At 43.5% G+C, this 20,266-nt stretch overlaps 1 protein-coding gene across 1 annotated transcript in view; it reads left to right on the forward strand.

Annotated features, from left to right (window-relative positions):
- Positions 1-7,468, forward strand: part of GOLIM4 (golgi integral membrane protein 4) — a 22,329-nt gene extending 14,861 nt beyond the window's left edge. The window contains exons 11-16 of the mRNA XM_009702840.1: positions 1,952-2,031; positions 2,522-2,634; positions 3,830-3,997; positions 4,740-4,808; positions 6,880-6,960; positions 7,316-7,468. Coding sequence (XP_009701142.1) covers positions 1,952-2,031; positions 2,522-2,634; positions 3,830-3,997; positions 4,740-4,808; positions 6,880-6,960; positions 7,316-7,468 — 664 coding nt within the window. The remainder of the gene's footprint in view (positions 1-1,951; positions 2,032-2,521; positions 2,635-3,829; positions 3,998-4,739; positions 4,809-6,879; positions 6,961-7,315) is intronic.
- Positions 7,469-20,266: the final 12,798 nt, after the last annotated feature.

Below are 20,266 nucleotides of genomic sequence, written 5' to 3' on the forward strand. Positions count from 1 at the left end.
TCTCACCAGAGCGGAGCAGAGGGGCAGAATCCCCTCCATCGACTTGCTGGTCACACTGCTTGGGATGCAGCCCAAGATATGGGTGGCCTTCTGGGCTGCAATCACACATTACTGGGTCATGGCCAGCTTTTCATCCACCAGTACCCCCAAGTCTTCCTCCTCAGGGCTGCAGTTAAATCTCTTCATCCCCCAGCCTGTATTGATACTGGGGGTTGCCTTGACCCAAGTGCAGGATCTTACACTTGGCCTTGTTGAACCTCATGAAGTTCACATGGGCACATGTCTCAGGCTTGTCCAGGTCCCTCTGGATGGCATCGCATCCCTCAGGTGGGTCAACTGTACCACTCAGCTTGGCATCATCTGCAAACTTGCTGAGGATGTGCTTGATCCCACTGGATATGTGATTGAAGAAGATACTAAACAGCACTAGTCCCAGTACTGACCCCTGAGGGACACCACTGGTCAGTGATCTCCATCTGGACACTGAGCCATTGACCACTACCCTCTGGATGCGACCATCCAACCACCTGGTTATCCAGCAAACAGTCCACCCATCAAATCAATATCTCTCCAATTAGAGAGAAGGGTGTTGTGGGGGACCGTGTCAGAGGCCTTACAGAAGTCCGGATAGACAACATCTGTAGCTCTTCCGCTGTCCACTGATGCAGTCACTCCATCATAGAAGGCCACTAGGTTGGTCAGGCAGGACTTGCCTTTGGTGAAGCCATGCTGGCTGACTCAAATCACCTCCCTGTCATCCATGGGCCTTAGCATAGCTTCTAGGAGGATCTGCGCCATGATATTCCCAGGCACAGAGGTGAGGCTGACAGGTCAGTACTTCCCCGGGTCCTCTTTTCTACCCTTTTTAACAGTGAGTGCAATGTTTTCCATTTTCCAGTCACCAGACACTTCACCTGACTGCTGTGACTTTTCAAATATCATGGAGAGTGGCTTGGCAGCTACATAAGCTGATTCCCTCCGGACTGTGGGATGCATCTCATCAAGTCCCATAGACTTGTCTGTGTTCAGGTTCCTCAGGTGGTCACAAACCTGATCTTCTCTTACAGTGGAGGAGGCTTTGATCCCCGAGTCCCTGCCTTGCGGTCCATCCACTTGAGAGGTGTGGGAAGAGAAGTCCCAGTGAAGACTGGGACAAAAAAGCTGTTGATTACCTCAGCCTTCTCCTCATCCGTTGTTACCAGCTTGCCAGTCTTGCACATCGCGGGGGGTGCACTTTCTTTGACTATCCTCTTCTGGCTGACCCACCTGTAGAAGCCCTTCTTATTCTTTACGTCCCTTGCCAAGTTCAGCTCCATCCATGCCTTGGCCTTGCTGACCCCATCCCTACACAACCAGGCAGTGCCCCTGTACTCCTTCTGGGATACCAGTCCCTGCTTCCAGTGCCTGTGCATTTCCTTCTTGCCTTTTAGTCTGACCTGCAAGACTCGACTCAGCCATGCTGGTCTCTTGCCTTCCTTGCCTGATTTCTTACACCTGAGGATTGAAAGCTCTTACACTCTGTGGAAAGCGTCCTTAAAGATCTGCCAGCTCTGTCGTGCTGCCTTGTCCCTGAGGGCAGTTTCCCAGGGGGTCCTATTGACTTAATTCCTTGAACAGCTGGAAGTTTGCTTTCCTAAAATTCAGGGCGCTGACTTTACTCTTTGCCTGACCCATATCCCTCAGGACTGTGATCTAACTCCACCAGTGCGAGAGAAATGTATAGAGAAATAGAAGCACAGAAGTTAGTATAGTAGCACAAGAAGGTCTGTGTTCTATAAAGTGTATTTCAGAGAAGATGATGTGAGAAAATATTAGGTAATCGAAAGCTAAACTGGAACCCATTCTGGCAGGAGCTGGGAGAGGCAGAGATGCAGTAGGATGGTTTGTTTATTAAAGCAGAGACGCACTTTTTTGGAAACTGGAATGATGTGTTGGCATTTAATTTTCTCAGCCAACAGGCTCATTATGATAACGTGGACCATGATATTGTACAAGGACAAGAAGAGCAAGGTATTCAGGAAGAGGAAGGAGGTAAGATAAAATTTATGTCCCTACCATGTTCACAGACTCCCTGTGTACTGCCTGTCATGTCAGATTTTAATATTCATTTCATATCCAGTTTGGATTCAAGTGAAATATAAGCTCGCAATTTCAAACCAGAAGCTCAGATAACACTGGCTGAACTGACTGAGTGAAACACAGGAATTACTAAAGATCATATCCACATTCCTGAAAGGAACAGTGTCCTTTTGATTGAGCTACTAGGATGGGGCTTTGTGGATCTTAGTTACATTCCTGGCTCTGCCTAGGATTTTGTTTGATCTCTTCAAATTATATAATCGTTCAGTGTCTGTTTCCTACTAGCAGTAAAACAATCCTGTTAACATTATATGTTTAGGTAGGCTCTTTAGGTAAAGGCTGCCTACTGCTAAAGCACGTATGGAAACTAGTATATAGAAGACTCTTAAAAAGGCTAAGTAGAAACTGCTGTAATACGCTAATAATATAAAAAATTTGTCAGCTTACGAACATGACAACCACCACCAGGATGAAGGTGAAGATGATGATCAAAATAATGCAAATGAACAGCAAGAACCAGAACATCAAGTAGAAAATCAGCAGGCTGATGAATCGGTGAGTATGAATTAAGATGTTATGGATTGCAAGCGTTACTGAAGTGAAAACCCACAAGTCTCATCCAACATAATTGCGCATTACAGAAATAAGATGAACCAGAGGTCTGCTAGGAAGACAAGTTTGACAGTTTATATCTGAGATCTATTTAAAGTTGTCCTTACTGACTTGAGAAGAAATCAAAAAAAGCTTCTTTCTTGGAAGCACGTTGCTTTTCTGCTTTCCTTTGACCAGGGCCGTACATAGAATAAAGGATTTGGACTTAGCTGGGACTTGACCAGGTAAACTTGGATTCAAAAAAATAAAAGGAGTAACTCATTGGTGGTCAGTCAGAAAGAGCAGTGACAGTATTTTTCATGCTATCATTATTAAGAGGGTAAGAGCCAACTCAGTAGCCACTGAAACCAGCTGGAGTCAGTACAGAAGTGTGAGATCTTGAAAGAGGACATACCACAGCACTGAACACACCTGCAATATCAATCTCACAGAGATCGGGATGCAGGAGTCTGTCCTGTGCCTTCCTCCAGGTTCCATCTTGCTTGGTGGTGTGGAACATCAAGCGTATCGTCTTTGCTCCCCTCCCCCTCAGCAAGTTAAGTTGTGTAGTAAATATTTCTAAAGCATATTTAACTTGTCGGCTACAAAGATATCGGAAATGCTTTTACTGAATGATAAGCAGAAAGAAAATGCTCATTTTCTGAATGGTAAAGTATGATGAAAAGCGAGTGTTGTTTTCTTTGGTTTTATTATAGATGTAGACAAGGTCAATATTGCAGGACAGACCGGTACTGAAAGATCACATCAGCTCTTTTTGAGCCATGAGCGTTTAAACTCTTATCTTTTTTCACCTGGTCTTATCAGGCATTGTCAGTTGTCAGATAGTCAGTAAACAAAAGGAGTTCAACAGCCTGTGTGAAATAAGTCATCGGATTCAATCTGGTCTTTACCAGACGGATCCCCATACTGCAGTGCTGTCTGTGTTCAGTGCTGAAGTACTTTTCCTCTCGGGAGCTGACCCTTCTGTATTGGCTGGGGTTTGATCCAGTCACCCCTGATGCCTGTAGAGAGATTGCAGCTGGTTTCAGTGGGTACGGAGCTGGCTTTAAGATAGTCCCGCTAGGGTAGCTTTCAAGTGAAATCAGATTTGGCTGTGAAAGAAAAGTACGTATTTAACAATCACTTCTGAAAATTACAGAAGGCGGCCATGGAAGATATGAATCCTGCTGATGACCCCAACAATCAGGGAGAAGATGAGTTTGAGGAAGCTGAGCAGGAGAGAGAAGAGAATCTACCAGATGAAAATGAAAAGCACAAGCAAACCAGTCAGAAGGAAGGCCATCCAGGAATGGAAGAGCACCTAGTGGTCAGTAAAGGGAAAGGGGCCATCTGTAGGTCCTCTTTAAGGACAGTGTAGCACAGCTTGGTGAGAGAACACTGAACTTTGATTTTTAAAGATCTCTTTTAAGCCATATATGACGTGCGCAGGTGAAAGTGTGGAATTGCCACTGGTGGTAGCCTGGGGTGTCTTTCATCGCTGGCTCCACTCGGCGAGGTTCTGTAGTCTCGCAGCGCAGGGCCCCTGTATTTACCTTCACACACGGCCCTGCAAGACCACCCGTTCACACGATCTTCATGTCTTTGCACAAATCCCTTCTATGCTGCTTCCAGGCCATCAACACTCAGTCAACTCTAAGCAGTGGTGTCACTTTCTTTCGATGGCCAATTCCAGTGATTGTTGCGCATTTCAACCGTGTTTAAACTATAAACTCCTCTAGGCAGAGATAATCTGTAGTTTTCAGGCACCAGTCTTTAATGATGTGAATATTTCATTGTCTTCCTGCTTAGTGTGGAAAGTCTTGCTTTATTCTGTGAAGTGATTTTTATTATAATCATTCTGCTGTCTATTTTTTAATTTAAGGCAGTTCTAAATCATGTAACTGGGCTATCATTAATGCTAATGAACGCACTATAACTTCTTATGCTAGTATTGTTACTTTAGCTTTACATGAAGTTGTAGTTCCAGAACAAAAAGCTTTAACCTTCAGTCTTCTAAAGTTACTCTGCATGCACATAGAACTGAATTTTTATATTCTCTTTTTCTGCAGGTGGCAGGAAATCCTGACCAGCAGGAAGATAACGTGGATGAACAATACCAGGAGGAGGGAGAAGAGGAGGTAAGAAAACAGACACAAGGCATATGCAGACTCAGGTAGCATGGCTCATCCCTGTTAACGTTCAACGTTGGGATCTCTTATAACTGCAAGATAAACCTAAATCACTTTATCTGACTTTATGAAACCTAAGAAGTCTTTGCCATTACTCTGCTGTGCACTTCTGGGCACATTTAGTGTTACTCATGCTTATGTGCTGCAATCCATTAGTCTTCTGTGCAACACGGTATTAATTGTGCAATAATTGAAAAGATTAAGCCATTTGCAACGCAAGGAAAAAACTCCTGAAAACCTGAAACCCTCTGAAGGTCACTGAAAACCTCATTAACTTTGCATCTCTAATCCCACACTGCTGTTCTGGGCACACTGCTTCCTTGGCCAGTAACTTACTCTTTAGCTCTGACTTTGATGTATCTGTGCTCCTCCTAAGCAATCCAAGTTCTGTGAGCCCCTACTACTGGTGGAGTCAGTCAGGAAGCTGTTAGCGCATTGCTTGGAACCGGAGGAGAAAAGGAAGGGAAGGGACTTTTTCCTTCGTGAATGGCATGCTTGTTATGCATGTGCTAGCGTAGGCTGCCCTGCAGTTCAATACGTACATAATCAGTTGCTACTTTCTGCTTCGTACGTAATGTCTTACAAAAAGCATTAGAAACGGCTACTCATTACTCCCTTATGGGCAACACTTTGTCTAGATTAGCTGGTACGCACTTAGAATTCACCAGTTCGAAATACCGTTACTTAAATCAAGCCAGGTCATTAGGAACTGGGAACGGTTGGCCTTTGGCAATGACTCTTTGGCTTACAGGAAGTAATTTAATACATATTTCGTAAAGGACTATGACCGGTGTGCTTACTGGAAGTATTAAAGAGTGAGCAGTGATTGAATGAGCAATCAAGAAAGAGTTACGATGCTGTAATTGGGAATAGTTTCTTCAGTAGGTTGACTTAAATATTCTACGTTGCTGTTGGTCAACTCTTTCACCTCAAAGCGATCCAGGTTTGATGGCTGCCCTGCTGCTGACAGTGATATCTAACCCCAAAACACTTGTTCGGAAGCAGCTTTGCCTCCGGTTGGAAGCAACTGGTAAAGAGACTCCCCTGCTACTGGTGGTGGCGAGAAGGCTGTTGCTGCCGTTGTTCAGGAGAATATGATAGCAGGTGCTAGAGGGAGGGAGCTCTGTCGAAAGCAGCGGTCGCATCCTTGATTTTTGTGGCAGGGGTAGGTGTCAGCGCTGAGTGGCGAATGCTTCCCAGCCAGGTGAAACACCTTTCCCCCCCGCCCCCACGGGGAATACTGTACAGCCTTAGAGAAGCATCTTACCCAGCTTGCAGGACACCATTTGGAGCAGATACACATAACAGCATTCTCCAAAAGAAAGTCCAATTTACTTCGAAAAGCATGCCTCTTTCAAATTTGCACCTAACCATGAAGGGACATGGAAGCGAGGAGGAGTGCTGACATAAAGAAGTGATAGATCAAGATCTGAACATCTGGAAAACAGATTCAGTGTGGCCTGCTCTCTCTGAGGATAAAATTGGAAGAGATTATTCTTTGCTCCCGGTCCCCTCCTTGATCTTTTGTGGTTTTCCGGGAGCAGTTGGAGAGGATCACACAACTGCTGGGAAAACACGGACAAAGTTACCATTGAGTACCCACATTGCATATCAGAACTGAAGTAGTTCTAGGAGCCCACAGTGGGATGGAAGTGTTGGTAATGACTCTTTGCTGTGTCATGAGACTCTTCCTATGAAGGAGAAGAACAAAATAATATATATGTGAAGTTAAAACACGGAATGGAAATCTACATGTATTAGCTGATGATGAGAGGGTCTGTGAAAATTGTAGTTAAAAGTTAAATATGCTCTCAGGGGTCGTGAGTTTCCTGATCGTTGGGTGGTGGGGTGGGTTGGGTTTGTTGTTTTTTTTTCCTCCTTGAACCTTTCTGTGCCCTCTCCTGCCTTTCTTTTGAATCTTTGATCTGTAAAAGTGTTGCTGTGAAAGTGTGTACGTTTATGCCGCAGGCTACTATTTTAAAGGAAATTAAACCACACAGAACATCTCTGTGCTTTGTAGATCCAGGAAGATTTGACTGAAGAGAAGAAACGAGGACTGGAACGCAATGCTGAAGAGCCATATGGTGAAAATGAAGAAAATGTAAGTACGGTGTAAACCCAAACTGGGTGACGTGATTAAACACTGAACTGTGAACGTGTCACAGTGACATTACATAATCGTCGTTGTAGCTTCCTTTAGATCATAGACCTTAAAATTCCATGCTGTCCCAACTTTCTTTTGCTTATTCTTCCACCCTCACGTCAATTCTTCCTGCCTGGAGGCCTTTGAAAATCCTTTCTTGTTTCTGTCCATCAGCTCTGACCACTCCAGCTGACGGCCATTCTTCCTGCTCCTTAACTTCATCTCGGTGCCCTAAAATAAATGGTAAGGAAGCTAGCACTTGCACTGAATCTATTTGGTTTTGTTCTGTTTTGTTTTTTTTTCCCCCAATCAGGCAGATGAAAAGAATAACAGAGGGGCAGATCAAGAGCAAGAAATGCAAGACGAGAACAACCAGAAAGATGTTCATGAAGAAAATTATGAGGAGGAAGAGGAGGAGGAAGGCAGAGCTGTTGCAGCAAAAACTCGTAGACGAGGGGAGATGTAGTCCTCTTCTGTTAGGTTTTGGGTTTTTTTTTTTTCCTTCTTTGCAGCACACAAATTCGTGTTTTGGTTTGGTGGGGTTGTTGTTTTGTTTTGTTGTTGGTTTTTAAAAAAAATCCAACAACTTTTTTAGGATATTTAATTTCCAAAAGAAGTTTGTTTTACACTTTTTCTATTAGATGCTCTCATACGTTTATATGAATGCAGTATTTTGATACTCTAGATTAGGATTTCTTTTCTATTAAAGCTGTACATAAACAGACATCATACAGGTTCAATTTTTTATAATTCCAGGCATGTTTTATAAAGGCCATTCTGGAATACACTTTCGCCTTGTCCACATCTGACAGCGACGTTTGGTCTAATTTCAGATACGTTTGCAACTTGAGGGAATATATCTAGTGCCTAAACCCCATCGCCGCGAGTCACTCCAGCTCTCGTTGTCTCCCTTGACACGAATGTTACTTCCGGCTGGCCGCACCACCCGCCCAAGGCAGGATCGGCGGTGCTCCTGCAGGCCCGGGGGTAGTTTCATTCCTTATCATCTCATGAGGTTCTTCAAATCATTGAAGATAAGCACATGCCTAGCTCTTTGCAGGACCAGGCCTTTTATAGGTGCCGAACAGTTATAAAATATGCAAGTTTTACAAGCCTTCAAGATACAGCCGGGTTAACAGCTGTTAATTTTGGCAGCTGTTTATATACAGTTAAATTATGCATTTATTTTAATGAGCATACCTAGGTACTTCAATTACATGCACTACATAGCAGATAATGCCAACGGTGGTATGCTGAGATGAGATGCCAGCTAGAAACCAATTTAGACTTGAAGATCCGTTATGCCAAATCAAAACACTACAGCTGTCATACGAATGAAGATTTACAGAAGGACCAATTGTGTTCTCCTGGTTAATACCTAAAATACTTGACCGGAGAAGTAGAATTACATCGCCTCAGTGACATGCTTGCTGGAGACTGTAGAGAGGGTTAATGCATCTTAACTGCGTTGGCATGATTGGTGCGAGATGTTGAACCAAGGCCTTTACCTTTTGTTTAGTTTTAAGTCTACGCTGGAAGGATTTCAATGTCCCCTGGTGTGAAAATCAGACTAGAGACAAATCCCACAGCAGCTTTTTTGAACAGCAAACATCTCTAGCACTGCATGTCAAAATGTAAGGGGGGGGCGGAGGGGGGAACGACACAAAAATTGTGCCTTGATAGGCTACTATGAACGTAATCACAGTGCATGAATATATACAATATTTGTATTGGTACAGCCCCTAGTTATTTAATATATGTTCAAAGGAGAATGGGAATCTGGATTTCCTAGGCTCTGCCCCATTGCTGGAAATGAGGCGCCCAGTAGCTCCCCAAAGTGTGTGTTAATATATAAAAGGAGAGGGTGTAGGATTTTTCCCTTTTTTAATAATGATGCATAGCAATGTTTTCAGTTTAACTTTTTATATGAATGTAATTTAATTCATTTTTCTACTAACTCAATTATATTATGTTTTATAGTTGGTTTCGATTCTTTGCAATTTTCCTAAATGTCTCGACACAGTGCTTATGTTTCATAGGAAGATTTTTGTCAGCAAGTATTTTGGGTTTTCTAGTTACCATAAATCAGATTTACCTTATGTATAAAAAAAAAGTTTACGTGATACTGTAAAATGTATAATATGTACATAATCTTCAGAATACAATTATTTTGGTAAATTGGCCTGTATTTTTAATGTCACGGTTGCAGTATTTAATTATTTGAGGCATAATAAAACTTGACTGCAGTCAATAAACTTAGAATGTAGTTACTGATCTGTCAGAAGCGTGATGCTTTGTTTTAGGAAAACTAAAGAGGCGTTCACACTCTGTCTTAGCAGAGCACAGGAGAGACTGGCAGGGCAAGGGAGGAAGCTGGGGGCCAGGATGGCATTTGCAGGGAAGCGGTGTAGAGTCAGGACCAACATCACCCATATGGGCAGTTTTAGCCCTCTGTAGATGTGCTTTTCCAATCCTCATTGTGACCCAGGTCCTTCTCCAGCTGGAGCAGTAAAACATCCATGCCTTTTGTGTCTGTGAAAGAGGAGGAGGGAGGGAGAGCCCAAGCTCTTTTCCGCACAAGCTTCTCCCACCACCAGGACCGGTTGTCCTCGCTCCTGCCCAGCCCGTGGTGCAGGAAGCCATCCATGCTGTCCGTGTTAGGCCCACCCAAGCCAGCAGAAGACTAAAGCTGAAGGTACAAGTACTTAGCGGAATACAAAGGGTTCCATCTTTCCACAGTCTCTCCCATGCTTATAAGGGGCTATACGCTTCAGGCATTTATGTTAGCGGTACAGCATTGCCTGCAGAGGTGTGGACAACCAGGACTGTCTTCTGCCACACTTACAGGGTGTAAAAAGCCACTTCCAAAGTCATTGGCAGGTACAAGCTCTCTCCCAGCACAGCATCTTTGCACCAAAATAAGCTGCTCCTTACTTCTCTCCAATTGCTTAAGCAATTTGCTGGCCATGGCTGAAATGAAACAGGTACTCGCATCTTCTGCTGGCTTGTGGACCCCACTGTGCCCCGTGGGGTCCTTGTAGCTTGGGTAACTTGGGTAACTTGTAGCTCCAGCAAGAGGCCAGAGAGACAAGAAAACTCTGCCCTGACGGAGAAGCTGCAGAATAAGGGCTCCTATTGTGTGTTGTATGAGCCAGCATTCACAGCAGATGCAATATTTACTTCAAGCATAACAAGTTCACATCTAATGGGAACAGGCCAAGAAACTCTTAATGAAAGCCCATTCTGTCCTTAATCAAGGCCCTGTTCACTTCAGACAAGAGTTGCTTGACTGAAGATCAACTTTCCGAGTAAGACTTGAGGCTCGGCTGCCAGTAGCAGGGTGGGAGCTGCGTCACGCGCCCCAGCCAGCGCTGTAGCACCAACTGATGGTGCCTTCCCACAACTCCCTGGCCAACCTTGCTCCCTGCCAGCGTCTCGGAGCTCAGGTTGGCATGACTCAAAACATGCAATTCCTCGGTTCTTCCAATCTTGTTTTGCAAAGGCCAAGGGCAAACCACGCAGGACCTTTATCAGTTGCCTGCTCCGTAGCTGCTCACCCTAAAATTGTTCCGACCTCTTTGCCTGATACACATCGCTTGGTGCCAGACCCTGTGGCCCCATGTGGTAGATGAGCTGGTGGTGGGAAGGGAGCCCCACGTGGCTGGTCCTCGTTGCCATAGGACATCTTCTGGGATACAGGGAATGCCAAATCCTTCGCTAAATCAAGAAATTCATGTGTTTGTGACCTAGAAATACACTGGAGATAGCCCGCAGCTCTGGCCTCATGGGCATTCAGAATGAATGGCGGAAGGAAACGCTCTCAGCTTTGCTGCTTACAGAGCGCGACTCCCAGCGTGATGCCGTGGCAAAGAGGACTGATGAGAGTCCCACTCCAAGAGAGTGAAAGTACAAATTCAAAGGGAAAAGTTACATCGCTTCTGGATTTGGCAGCAACGAGACAGCTACTGGTGTGCTGTGATCAGGTCTAGCATGCGCTCATCAAAATGCTGGAGACCATTCAGGGAACAGGGTGAGAGCGATGGGAAAATTCAGCTTATAGAAAGAAAGCTCATGCTACAATCAGCTCAGGAAAGAAATGTGAGGGCAACTTGATTGTGGGCTACGAGAACCCACAGAGGCATCCAGCTGGGGAGATGGGAGTCCTCAGCCTCCCAGTGGAAAACAAAAGAAAATCCCTACAATAAAATTCAGGCCAGAAATATAGTGTAAATGTTTAGTAATGGAGTTAATTAGTGATTGCAGCAATTATTTCAAAGGCTGTGATGAAATCCTGATCACTAAACATCTTTTAAAAGTCTTTCTAGATCAGCCCCAGCTTGAGCACCACAAGAGAAGTCCTACTGCCCTTGGGCATCACAAGAGAAGTCCCACTGCCTACAATAAAGGGAAAGGTCTGTCAAGAGGATCATAATAGCACGCTCTAGCCATAAAATACATGAAACAATAACAGTGCAAAAAAAAAAAAAAAACACCCAGTGGAATTCATTCTGTAGGTCAGGAAATCCTCCAACGGATCAGATACAATAGCCACCACTTGCCTCCATAAAATGACTGCTCCTTGCCCCGCTGCCTTTAACGGCTCCGTGTGCATCGGCGAGTCGGAGACCACTTGCAGGCTGAAAGCCACCACGCACTGTCGGGGAGCTTCTCAGCACCGGCACATAAACATCACACTTTGCATCCAGGTTTTGTCCAAATCTATTAAAAGCCAGCATGCTAACTTAAGGCTTGATCTAATCCAAGCTGAAAAGTGAGTTAGATAGCTCTCCTTTAAAGCAAACATGAGAAAAATCGCTGTGATTAGGAATGGAACACACGAATACGCTCGTCATTGAAGTACAAACTAGTTTCTGACAAGTTTTATCCACTTTTGCCGCAGGTTTTCATGACAAAGGAGCTGCAGAGCAGTCATTGCTGAAAACGACCTTCACTCAGCTTTTCAAGTCTGAGCACGTAAAATGTGTTTACTGTGTGCACAGAACTTCTTACTCTGCTACAGACAGGAAATAAATTCATATTGTTACAGCCAAAATATTCGCAGGGTGAAGGGAGAGAGAAACCCAAAGCTGCATATCCATGGCAAGATAAAAAGTTGCCTTCAGTACACCTGACACATCATCAGCCTTCAAACAGGTTTCCCTTCTCTTCCACAGTTCTTGCTTTAATAGTTCTTGCTGGTTCAAATGCAAAATTATTCATTATTTTTTCATCATCATCACTTCTAAAGGGAATTAAAAAAAAAACAAAAACAGAAAACCAACAAATAACTTTGCCATATCTACCAATAAAGCATTTTTAAATTTTTATTAGAAGTTCAGCATATTAAAAGGTTATAGTCAGGGATTCAGCTGACAAGATTAGCAACGCCTTTACTTGTTCCTACATGCTGAAATACACAACAGAAAATCCACAGGCACGTAGATATCAATAACCCACGATTCCTTGAAACACAATCATTGCACTGTAATAAGTATTTTGTTCTCAAAGCTTCTTCTATCTGCGGCTCTCAAACCATTTTTGAAAAAACGCTAAACCCCATCTTAGGGAGAGGCACAGAGGGAAGGCAGCACAAGGGATTTGGGAAAGGTTTTCAAGAGGAAGCCTGAGCACAGAGATCGATTGGGCCCGAGTTTAGCCCCACGTCCCGCCGTACCTTCTCATGGCCATCGCCAATATTAAACTGAATCTTCCACCTGTTTTCAACAACACAGCAAAATGGCTTGATTAAGTCAATGGCTTGATAGGTTCAAAAAATTTTGCAACAGACTTTTGACCTGGGGCTGATCTCTCGCTATTTGAGTCTTACAGCCCTTGATTGTATGAATTCCAGGCCTTCCTTTGCATCACCTCTGACGTCAGCTAGGGCCCATGTGTTTCCTTAGCTCCATACCTACTTTTCAACTGGATGAATTAACAGTCCACCAAAATTTCAGAGGTGGCAAAACTATCAGGACATCTTTTCATTGTAAGTGCCATGTATGTCAGCCACGTACGTGACCATGGCATCACAAAATGCCTTGAAAACACTCGTGGTGCCCTCGAAGCCACAGGAGCAGACCCTCCAGCGAACGTCCATCACAGGGCTAACTGGCCAGAAAAACTTGTCGTTTTCATTGAGTTGCCTTTAGTGGTTAATTGACACAATTCCCAGTATTTTCATAGCCCTACAGACTTCCAGGGGATGCCCACAAACAGCTCTACTGCTTCAGGCTGTGTAGGCGTCCCCTTCCCGATCAACCACGCCAACATACGAATGCCACTTTGCTTGTGTATCTGTCCGTGCTCACTCGTCCATCTCTGGGTGCCACTTACACACAACAGCTGGGAAATACGGCCCTGTCGCCCCAGCGCTTCACAGAACTGATTTGGTTGGAAGAGACCTCTGGGATCAGCGAGTCCAACCTTTGCCCTAACATCACCATGTCAACCAGACCGCGGCACTAAGTGCCACGTCCAGTCTTTTCTGAAGGGATGGTGACTCAACCACTTCCCCCGGCAGCCTGTTCCTGCTTCTTTTATATCATAAAATAAAACCATTGCTGCCTGCAGAATAATTCAGCCAGTTCCATTCCTGCAAAAACAAGGTCAGCGCTTGATTGAACTGAAGCAACTCTGATTTCTACAAACCTGTGAGTCACCGGCACTGGCAGAGTTTTTGAGGTAAAAGGAAAGGACTCAGATTGACTACAGCAGGAAATGGCTCAGCCTTTAGCGCCTACGTGAGATTTATCCCCCGCCACCCAAACTCTCGGTTCGTTTGTTTCTCTGTTTGAAAACGGGCCTCCAGAACGGCCATCAGTCACCCTGAGCAATAAGCAAGCTCTTTTTGCAGTTCTGCAGGCAACGCACTCGATCACCACGCACTGCGCAAAGCGTGGGCAGTTCTGCATCCCTCTTTGGTCACTCAGCCTTTGGGATTCCCTGGTCACATTTTATAAGGATGTGCTGTAATGAGGCTTTTTAGGAATGATGCTCTTCCGCTCCAGGCTGCAGGAAGAAATGAACATCTCCCTGCATCTGATACTAGAGTAAAAGCAAAACGTTGACTCTCTCAGAGGTACACAACAAACTGTTCTGTGATTTCTTTATGTTTCTTTCTCCCTTTTGGAAAAGAACAAGGCAACCGTAAGGATGTGCTTGCCAAAAAAAACTTCTGCATAAAGAAAAATATCACAGCTAACGATCAGGGCTGAGCTCTTGGTGTGCCACAGGTCACAGCCCAGCTCTCAGGCAAGCCACTAGCATTGCAATAAACTAGTTACCATTTCCTAAATCGTTGTAGGGACTCCTCAAGTCTTCAGCATCATGCAGGAGGCTCATGCAATTCATCACACCGTCCTCACGCAGAGGATGGGGTCAAAGACTGGAAGAAGACGGCCAGGGCTGGCCCAGGAGGACCTCCTGCCGGGGGCAGCCACGGTGAGAGATGTGGATCCACAGCCTCTCTTTTCTCAAATGAACAAAAATTTCTACCATATAACCCGCTGCCACAAAGGCAGGGTTAGGGGATCTCACGCATCAGAGGTCAAACAAATTGGAGGGTCTGTGTTTACCTTAGTATCTCTCTAAAGGCTGCTGGGTTTTACCATGGATTTGCATAAAGTCCAAGGGAAATGTCCCTCTCCTTACCAAGGATTTTGGTTTACATCACAAATAAGTTAGCAGTTTCTCTCCTGAAAGAGCTCATATTCATGTCAAAGCTGACCATTTTACATTTCTCCATAAGGTGCAATTAAGACCTTAGTTATGAATTGAAGTAGATAAAAAAAGTGAGCTTTAATGAAAGGTTAAACTTCACAGGGAATTTTATACACTGCCTTATGTCAAGGGAACAAAACATAGTCCTAGATGGCATTTTGGAAAAGACAGCATCCTTAATTAATGAACAAATGATATTGTTATCAGAACTAAATAAAGTTGTTTAAAAATGAGATTACGAAATTAATTCACAGACTATTTGGGATACATTATTCCACCGGTGTCAAAGAGAATGGCAAGACCTGCAGTTTCTCCCTGACCTGTAGAAAAAAAAAAAGCTCAATTTTTCCCGGCGGGAGCTGCAAAGTACCTTTGTAAAGAGGTAATTGTGGTGAATAACCCAGGTCAGCCCCGTGCAAGATACTCCTGCTTGCAGAAGCCCTGGGCTGTTTGTGTACAGGAGATATTGCAAGTTGGATGTGAACAGCCCTCCTACATCACAGGGAGCCAATTTTCTGGTCATTTATTGTGACAGGTGACAAATGCGATGGCTCCTATATGTTAAGCTGAGATGGTTTATAATACTAAACAGTGTCCTCATACTCAAACAAATCCTACCTGGATTTAGCTTTACTAAGAGTTTTATACTGTAACGCCAAAGAATAAAATCATTATCTGGGAAGACATAGAGAGGATCAGAGTATTCATTAGAAGTTGGTGCAGAGCACAAAAGGCAGGCGGCCGATCGCCAGGCACCTCGGCACACCTCAGCATCACCTACTAAGAGCAACAGAGGTGCCAATGAAAAGTGTTGCATTTAAGTCACGGCTAACCAGGGCCTGTGCCAGGAAACTGATATTAAAGAATGATTAAAGGAGTTTTCTATTTCACCACAGGAATAACCAACAGGTATTAGAAACGAACATATGCAAATGCCTATTGCAGCAGCTACACCTTTGAAAGCTTAAGAGTGACCTCATGGAAAGTATTGGACATCACGGTTGTTTTATCAGCCACAAAGGACAAGGTTAATTCAGCACCAGCCGTCATGCTGGAGGACTGCTGGGAACCAGGGGCTATGGAAGGGACCGGAGGAGGCGGGCAAAAGTGGAATAACTGGAAATATAGTCAGGGTTACTGTGCCAGAAAAGGTGTAGGAATGAAGGACATAAAACCACATGAGACCAGATTTTGTTGGCTCTAGTGTCGATGGAGCAATTTGTGTTACCTTGAATTTATACAGGTAGTGTAAAGAACATACAGAAATAGTTTGTCCTGAATTGTACCTAGCTGAACCTTGGGCAAAAGACTCCTGTAGATGAGCTCAGTTCTGAGTTTCCAGCTACCGCCTTTCTCCTGCAATCTGAGTTAGACCTTTATGCATATCTACATCCTACCCGTCTCTTTCACTGAAGAGCAGTAACGTTACGTGGCACAGAAGAGACAACTGCACTCTTTTACAGTTTTGGGGCTTCCAAATGCTCTAGAAGACATGGAAATGGTTCCACTTCTTGTTTCACTGATTTGTCAGATGGCCATGTAATTGGATCGATTTGCTTGTAAAATTAGGGGATGCATTGCAATAACGAAAAACATTGAGATGTTTCCAATCTCAAGATCAATATTTTGATGGGTTTTAAAATACATTTGTTGAAAATAATGTTGCAACTGAAGAAAGTCTTTGTAGAAGTGTTATAATTTACAGTGACAAATGTGCAAAGCCACAAACCATGTTATTCCCCAAAAGACATTGACATTTATTCTGGAGAAAGTTTCTTTAAAATTAGAACATTGGACAACCCGATACCCTTCTGCAGTTTAAAAACAATAGAAAAGTTATTTAGAAAGGAATTTCACATTTGTGTTTTTGTACAGAGGTTCATAAACCCTACCAGGAGACATATCCAGCTCTGCTAGCCCGAAAGCCAAAACCCAAAAAGATTACGTGGGTTATTTGACGGTTCTGTTACAAAGCAAGGTGACTCAGTGCAAGTACGAGGAAAGAACATGTTGTAGCTTCTAGCCTCGCTTCGATTTTCCATATTGATTTTGACTGTAATGTAATTAGTAGTTCACCAGGTTATTCTGCATGGTGGTTCCACACTGTCAGACATTCCCCTTAGGGCTTGTCCTCACAGCAAATGTCATTAAATTCACAATTTACCTTAGTGCCCACTACGTTCCACATTGAGACAAACCTTCACGTCATATTTCCTCAGCTGACACGAAGAACTGCTGGTCTACCACTACTTAAATGTGACACAGAGCACCGTTTTCCTATCCTTTCTTGCCCTGTTTTTATTTATACTATTTAGGTTTCCTGCCTTTAACAGTTGTTGTTAGGAGGACTGAGTTTCCACTTAGTCATGTAAATCCGCATGAATGGCACCACTACCTCAGGTCTTCCCCTTATGCACTAAAGTGCTTTATTGAGCCTCAAGGATTTAAGCCCTTTGCCAATAACATAACCATTAAATAACCTAAACTCAAAATTTGAGCTGCACGTATCTAATCCGTGTTGTCAGTGGACTATCTGCATTACAGGAATTATAATTGATGTCATAAGGAGTGAAGGAAAGAATGGGGCATTTTCATCTTGTTGGATAGCAAATGTTTCATATCTCAAACTATTAAATGTTATAGTATGGAAAAAGAAGAGGAGATTATTTGAAATTCCCCTGTATCTTAGGAAACTGCTGAAGAATCATGAATATTTCAAAGGGCCCTGGCTTTCTAGAAAAGGTCCTTGGTTCTCTCTGATGTGCTACAGATGTGGATTTTTTCATACCAGGTAGAGCATCACAGGTGCACGGATTAAGATCTAGCATGGGTTGACTGTATTTTAGGCATCAGGGAAAAAAAATAAAATTAAAACCCCAACATTGTTCTTTCTATAGGGCAGTCCCATGCCTTGGTCAGTTGGTTCATGTGAATGCAGAACAACTGCAATTTCACAAATTGCTAATTCTTTGTGATTAACATTTTCTATAGCCAAATAGACATTTACAGAGAACTTGGTCTGCACAACTCGCTCATACTGCACAGTCTCTTAGTCTGATCAACAGGCAGCTTAATTTTTCTACTACATGCCTCTTGTAGAAAGTAGTATTCATCTCAAGTAAAAGTACAGAGTCAGGTTCAAGTCTTCAGAAGTTTTTTGTTTCCTTGCTTTCATGAAATGGTATTTTTCCTTCCAATGCCGTTTTCTTGAGACAGTTGTGCCCCCAAGCCAAAGCAGCTGCCAGGTTGGATTTCCAGGGCTCCCTGCAGAGGCTCCCTGTCCGTTTCTGTTTAGGGATCACTCGGCCATCAATTAACACCCCATCTGTACAGCCCCCCAACTCCACACTGCCTGACCACTGCAAGCCTGGGGTCACCAGTGGGACGCGTAACACAATAAGAGCTCAGCCCTTCCTCTCTGCCTCCGAAATCCACACGTTTCATCCGTGAATGCACACAAGGAAAACAGAGAAACAAAGAATCAAGACTTTATTCAGTTCCTTACAATGTCATAGGGAGATCAAGGCCTTCCCCATTTTGTATTACCAGGCCCATATTCAATAACTTAGCTGCCAGCGAGCAAACTACACATTCATCCTTTGCAAGACAGGACATACATCTAACTGTCAGAGACAGAACTTTTAGCAAATTTTCCCCATTCCTCACAAGATTTGGGCCCATACGGGTATCATCTCTTGCACAGTACCAATGAAAATGGATTGATATATCAATTCTTTTTATACAAACCATTTACAATGTTCTCAAAAAATGACAGATCGCTTCCTTACTTGCTCTTACCAACAGGTAGCAAACACACTAACAGCCAAAGTAATGCAACACCTAATAAGAGGATTAAGTAGAGAGGATTTCTATTTAATATTGTATTAGCAATAGCAGATACCTTCCCTGCCCATTCTAGCTCCCTCACAGGATACAATGTCCACGCTTGTAAGGGAAGCTTATTGACATCTGATCAGTCAATAAATCTGTTCTAGTTTTTTAATGATCCCGAGAGTTGTTTCCACATGCTCACATAATCTTACCAACAATTCACCCTCATAAATTAGTAATTGCCTTTAGGGCTTTTTAAACCCTAGAACCTGATTTAGCTCCTTTGCAACAGTTCTCTTCTAATTGTAAATCAAGACTCAGCGCAGAGCATTAAGCCAAACACAGCAGTGCCTAGCAAATAACCAAGACAGACCAAGACAAAACGACTCCTTCTGTGCACAATCAACTCCGAGACCCACAGAGTAGCAAAGGAAAAAGGACAATCCTGGAGTTAGGACATCAGATTTGAAATAAGTGGTTTGGAGTCTTTGTTGCTAAATCCTGCATATGATATTTGCAATTAGTTTCCCTTCTGTGTTTCAGTTTTCTGTCTGTGTAAACGGGGAGGACAGCACTTTGTTTTCATACAAGGACTCGATCAATAAGAATATATCAAAGATTCATATATAAGTGCATTAAAGCATCCATGCTACGTTAATGTCTCCCATTTAAACGCTATAAAAAGCTCAGTAGGCTCTTGACTGAACCATTAAGTGAATGATAGGCAAATCAGAAGTGTCAAAGAAAAAAGCAGAATTACATTCTGCTATGAAACACTGGGCAACTCCTATAAAAATCAATAGGACTGCAGAGTAGTATATTGCTAGGGAGATGAGCTTTATTTCATGGCTCATAAGTGAAAACAAATCTCTAACAACCTGTCAGCCCCAACAGCTTCACCTCTGGAAAGAACTGGCTTCTTGGGTGCTGCTGCAGCTGCAGCCTCCATCGCCTGGACCTGCTCCCTCTCCCGACACAGCTGCCCTGTCCATCAGCAAAGGACCACGGGCTGAACCACAACCCAAAGCTGCAGTGAGGAAGACGCTGGAGTGAACGTAGCATCAGTCAGTCGAGGTGTGCAAACACCTCTTTAAACTGCGGGGTTTCTTTTTATGTGTTCTGCTCTCTGCATAACGACCTTATGCCTCAAACAAACAAGTTATTTGCTAATAATGTTATTGCTCCACTTTAAAGAAGGAGGCACTGAGAGAGAAAGCAGCCTGACCAAATACCCACAGAAAAATCTATGACAAATTGAAATGGGAGCAGGGCTCCCACATGCCTTGAAATTTGTGTCCTGGTCCAGGACCTAACCAAAGCAGAAAGATGCAGTGTTAGCTAGCGGGTTTTATGTTAGGAAAATTATTAACATGTGGCAGTCATCAAGTAAGATTAACAGCAACTGTGGTGCTACTAAGTACATTATAAGAGGAAAAGATGAGTATTTCAGAGATGTGGACTTTGGTGACTGCACTGTGCTCACTGAACTGGTAGAATGGCTGAATTTGAGGAAAATAAGCAAGATGTCCTGCAAACATGAGTAGCTTTGCTGCTTCTTTAGCTTGCTGGCAGAACATTTACCTGCCCTTGTATGCCAGAAATTTAGCATGTGCCAATAAATTCTCTCTTTTGGACTACCATACAAATAACTTGTTTTGATGCTGGCAGTTGACTTAGGGAGCATAGTGCCGTCCTCCAGATTTAACAATAAAAG

Source organism: Cariama cristata, unplaced genomic scaffold, assembly GCF_000690535.1.
Source record: "Cariama cristata isolate BGI_N322 unplaced genomic scaffold, ASM69053v1 scaffold4516, whole genome shotgun sequence".
In the NCBI taxonomy this organism is placed as follows: Eukaryota; Metazoa; Chordata; class Aves; order Cariamiformes; family Cariamidae; genus Cariama; species Cariama cristata.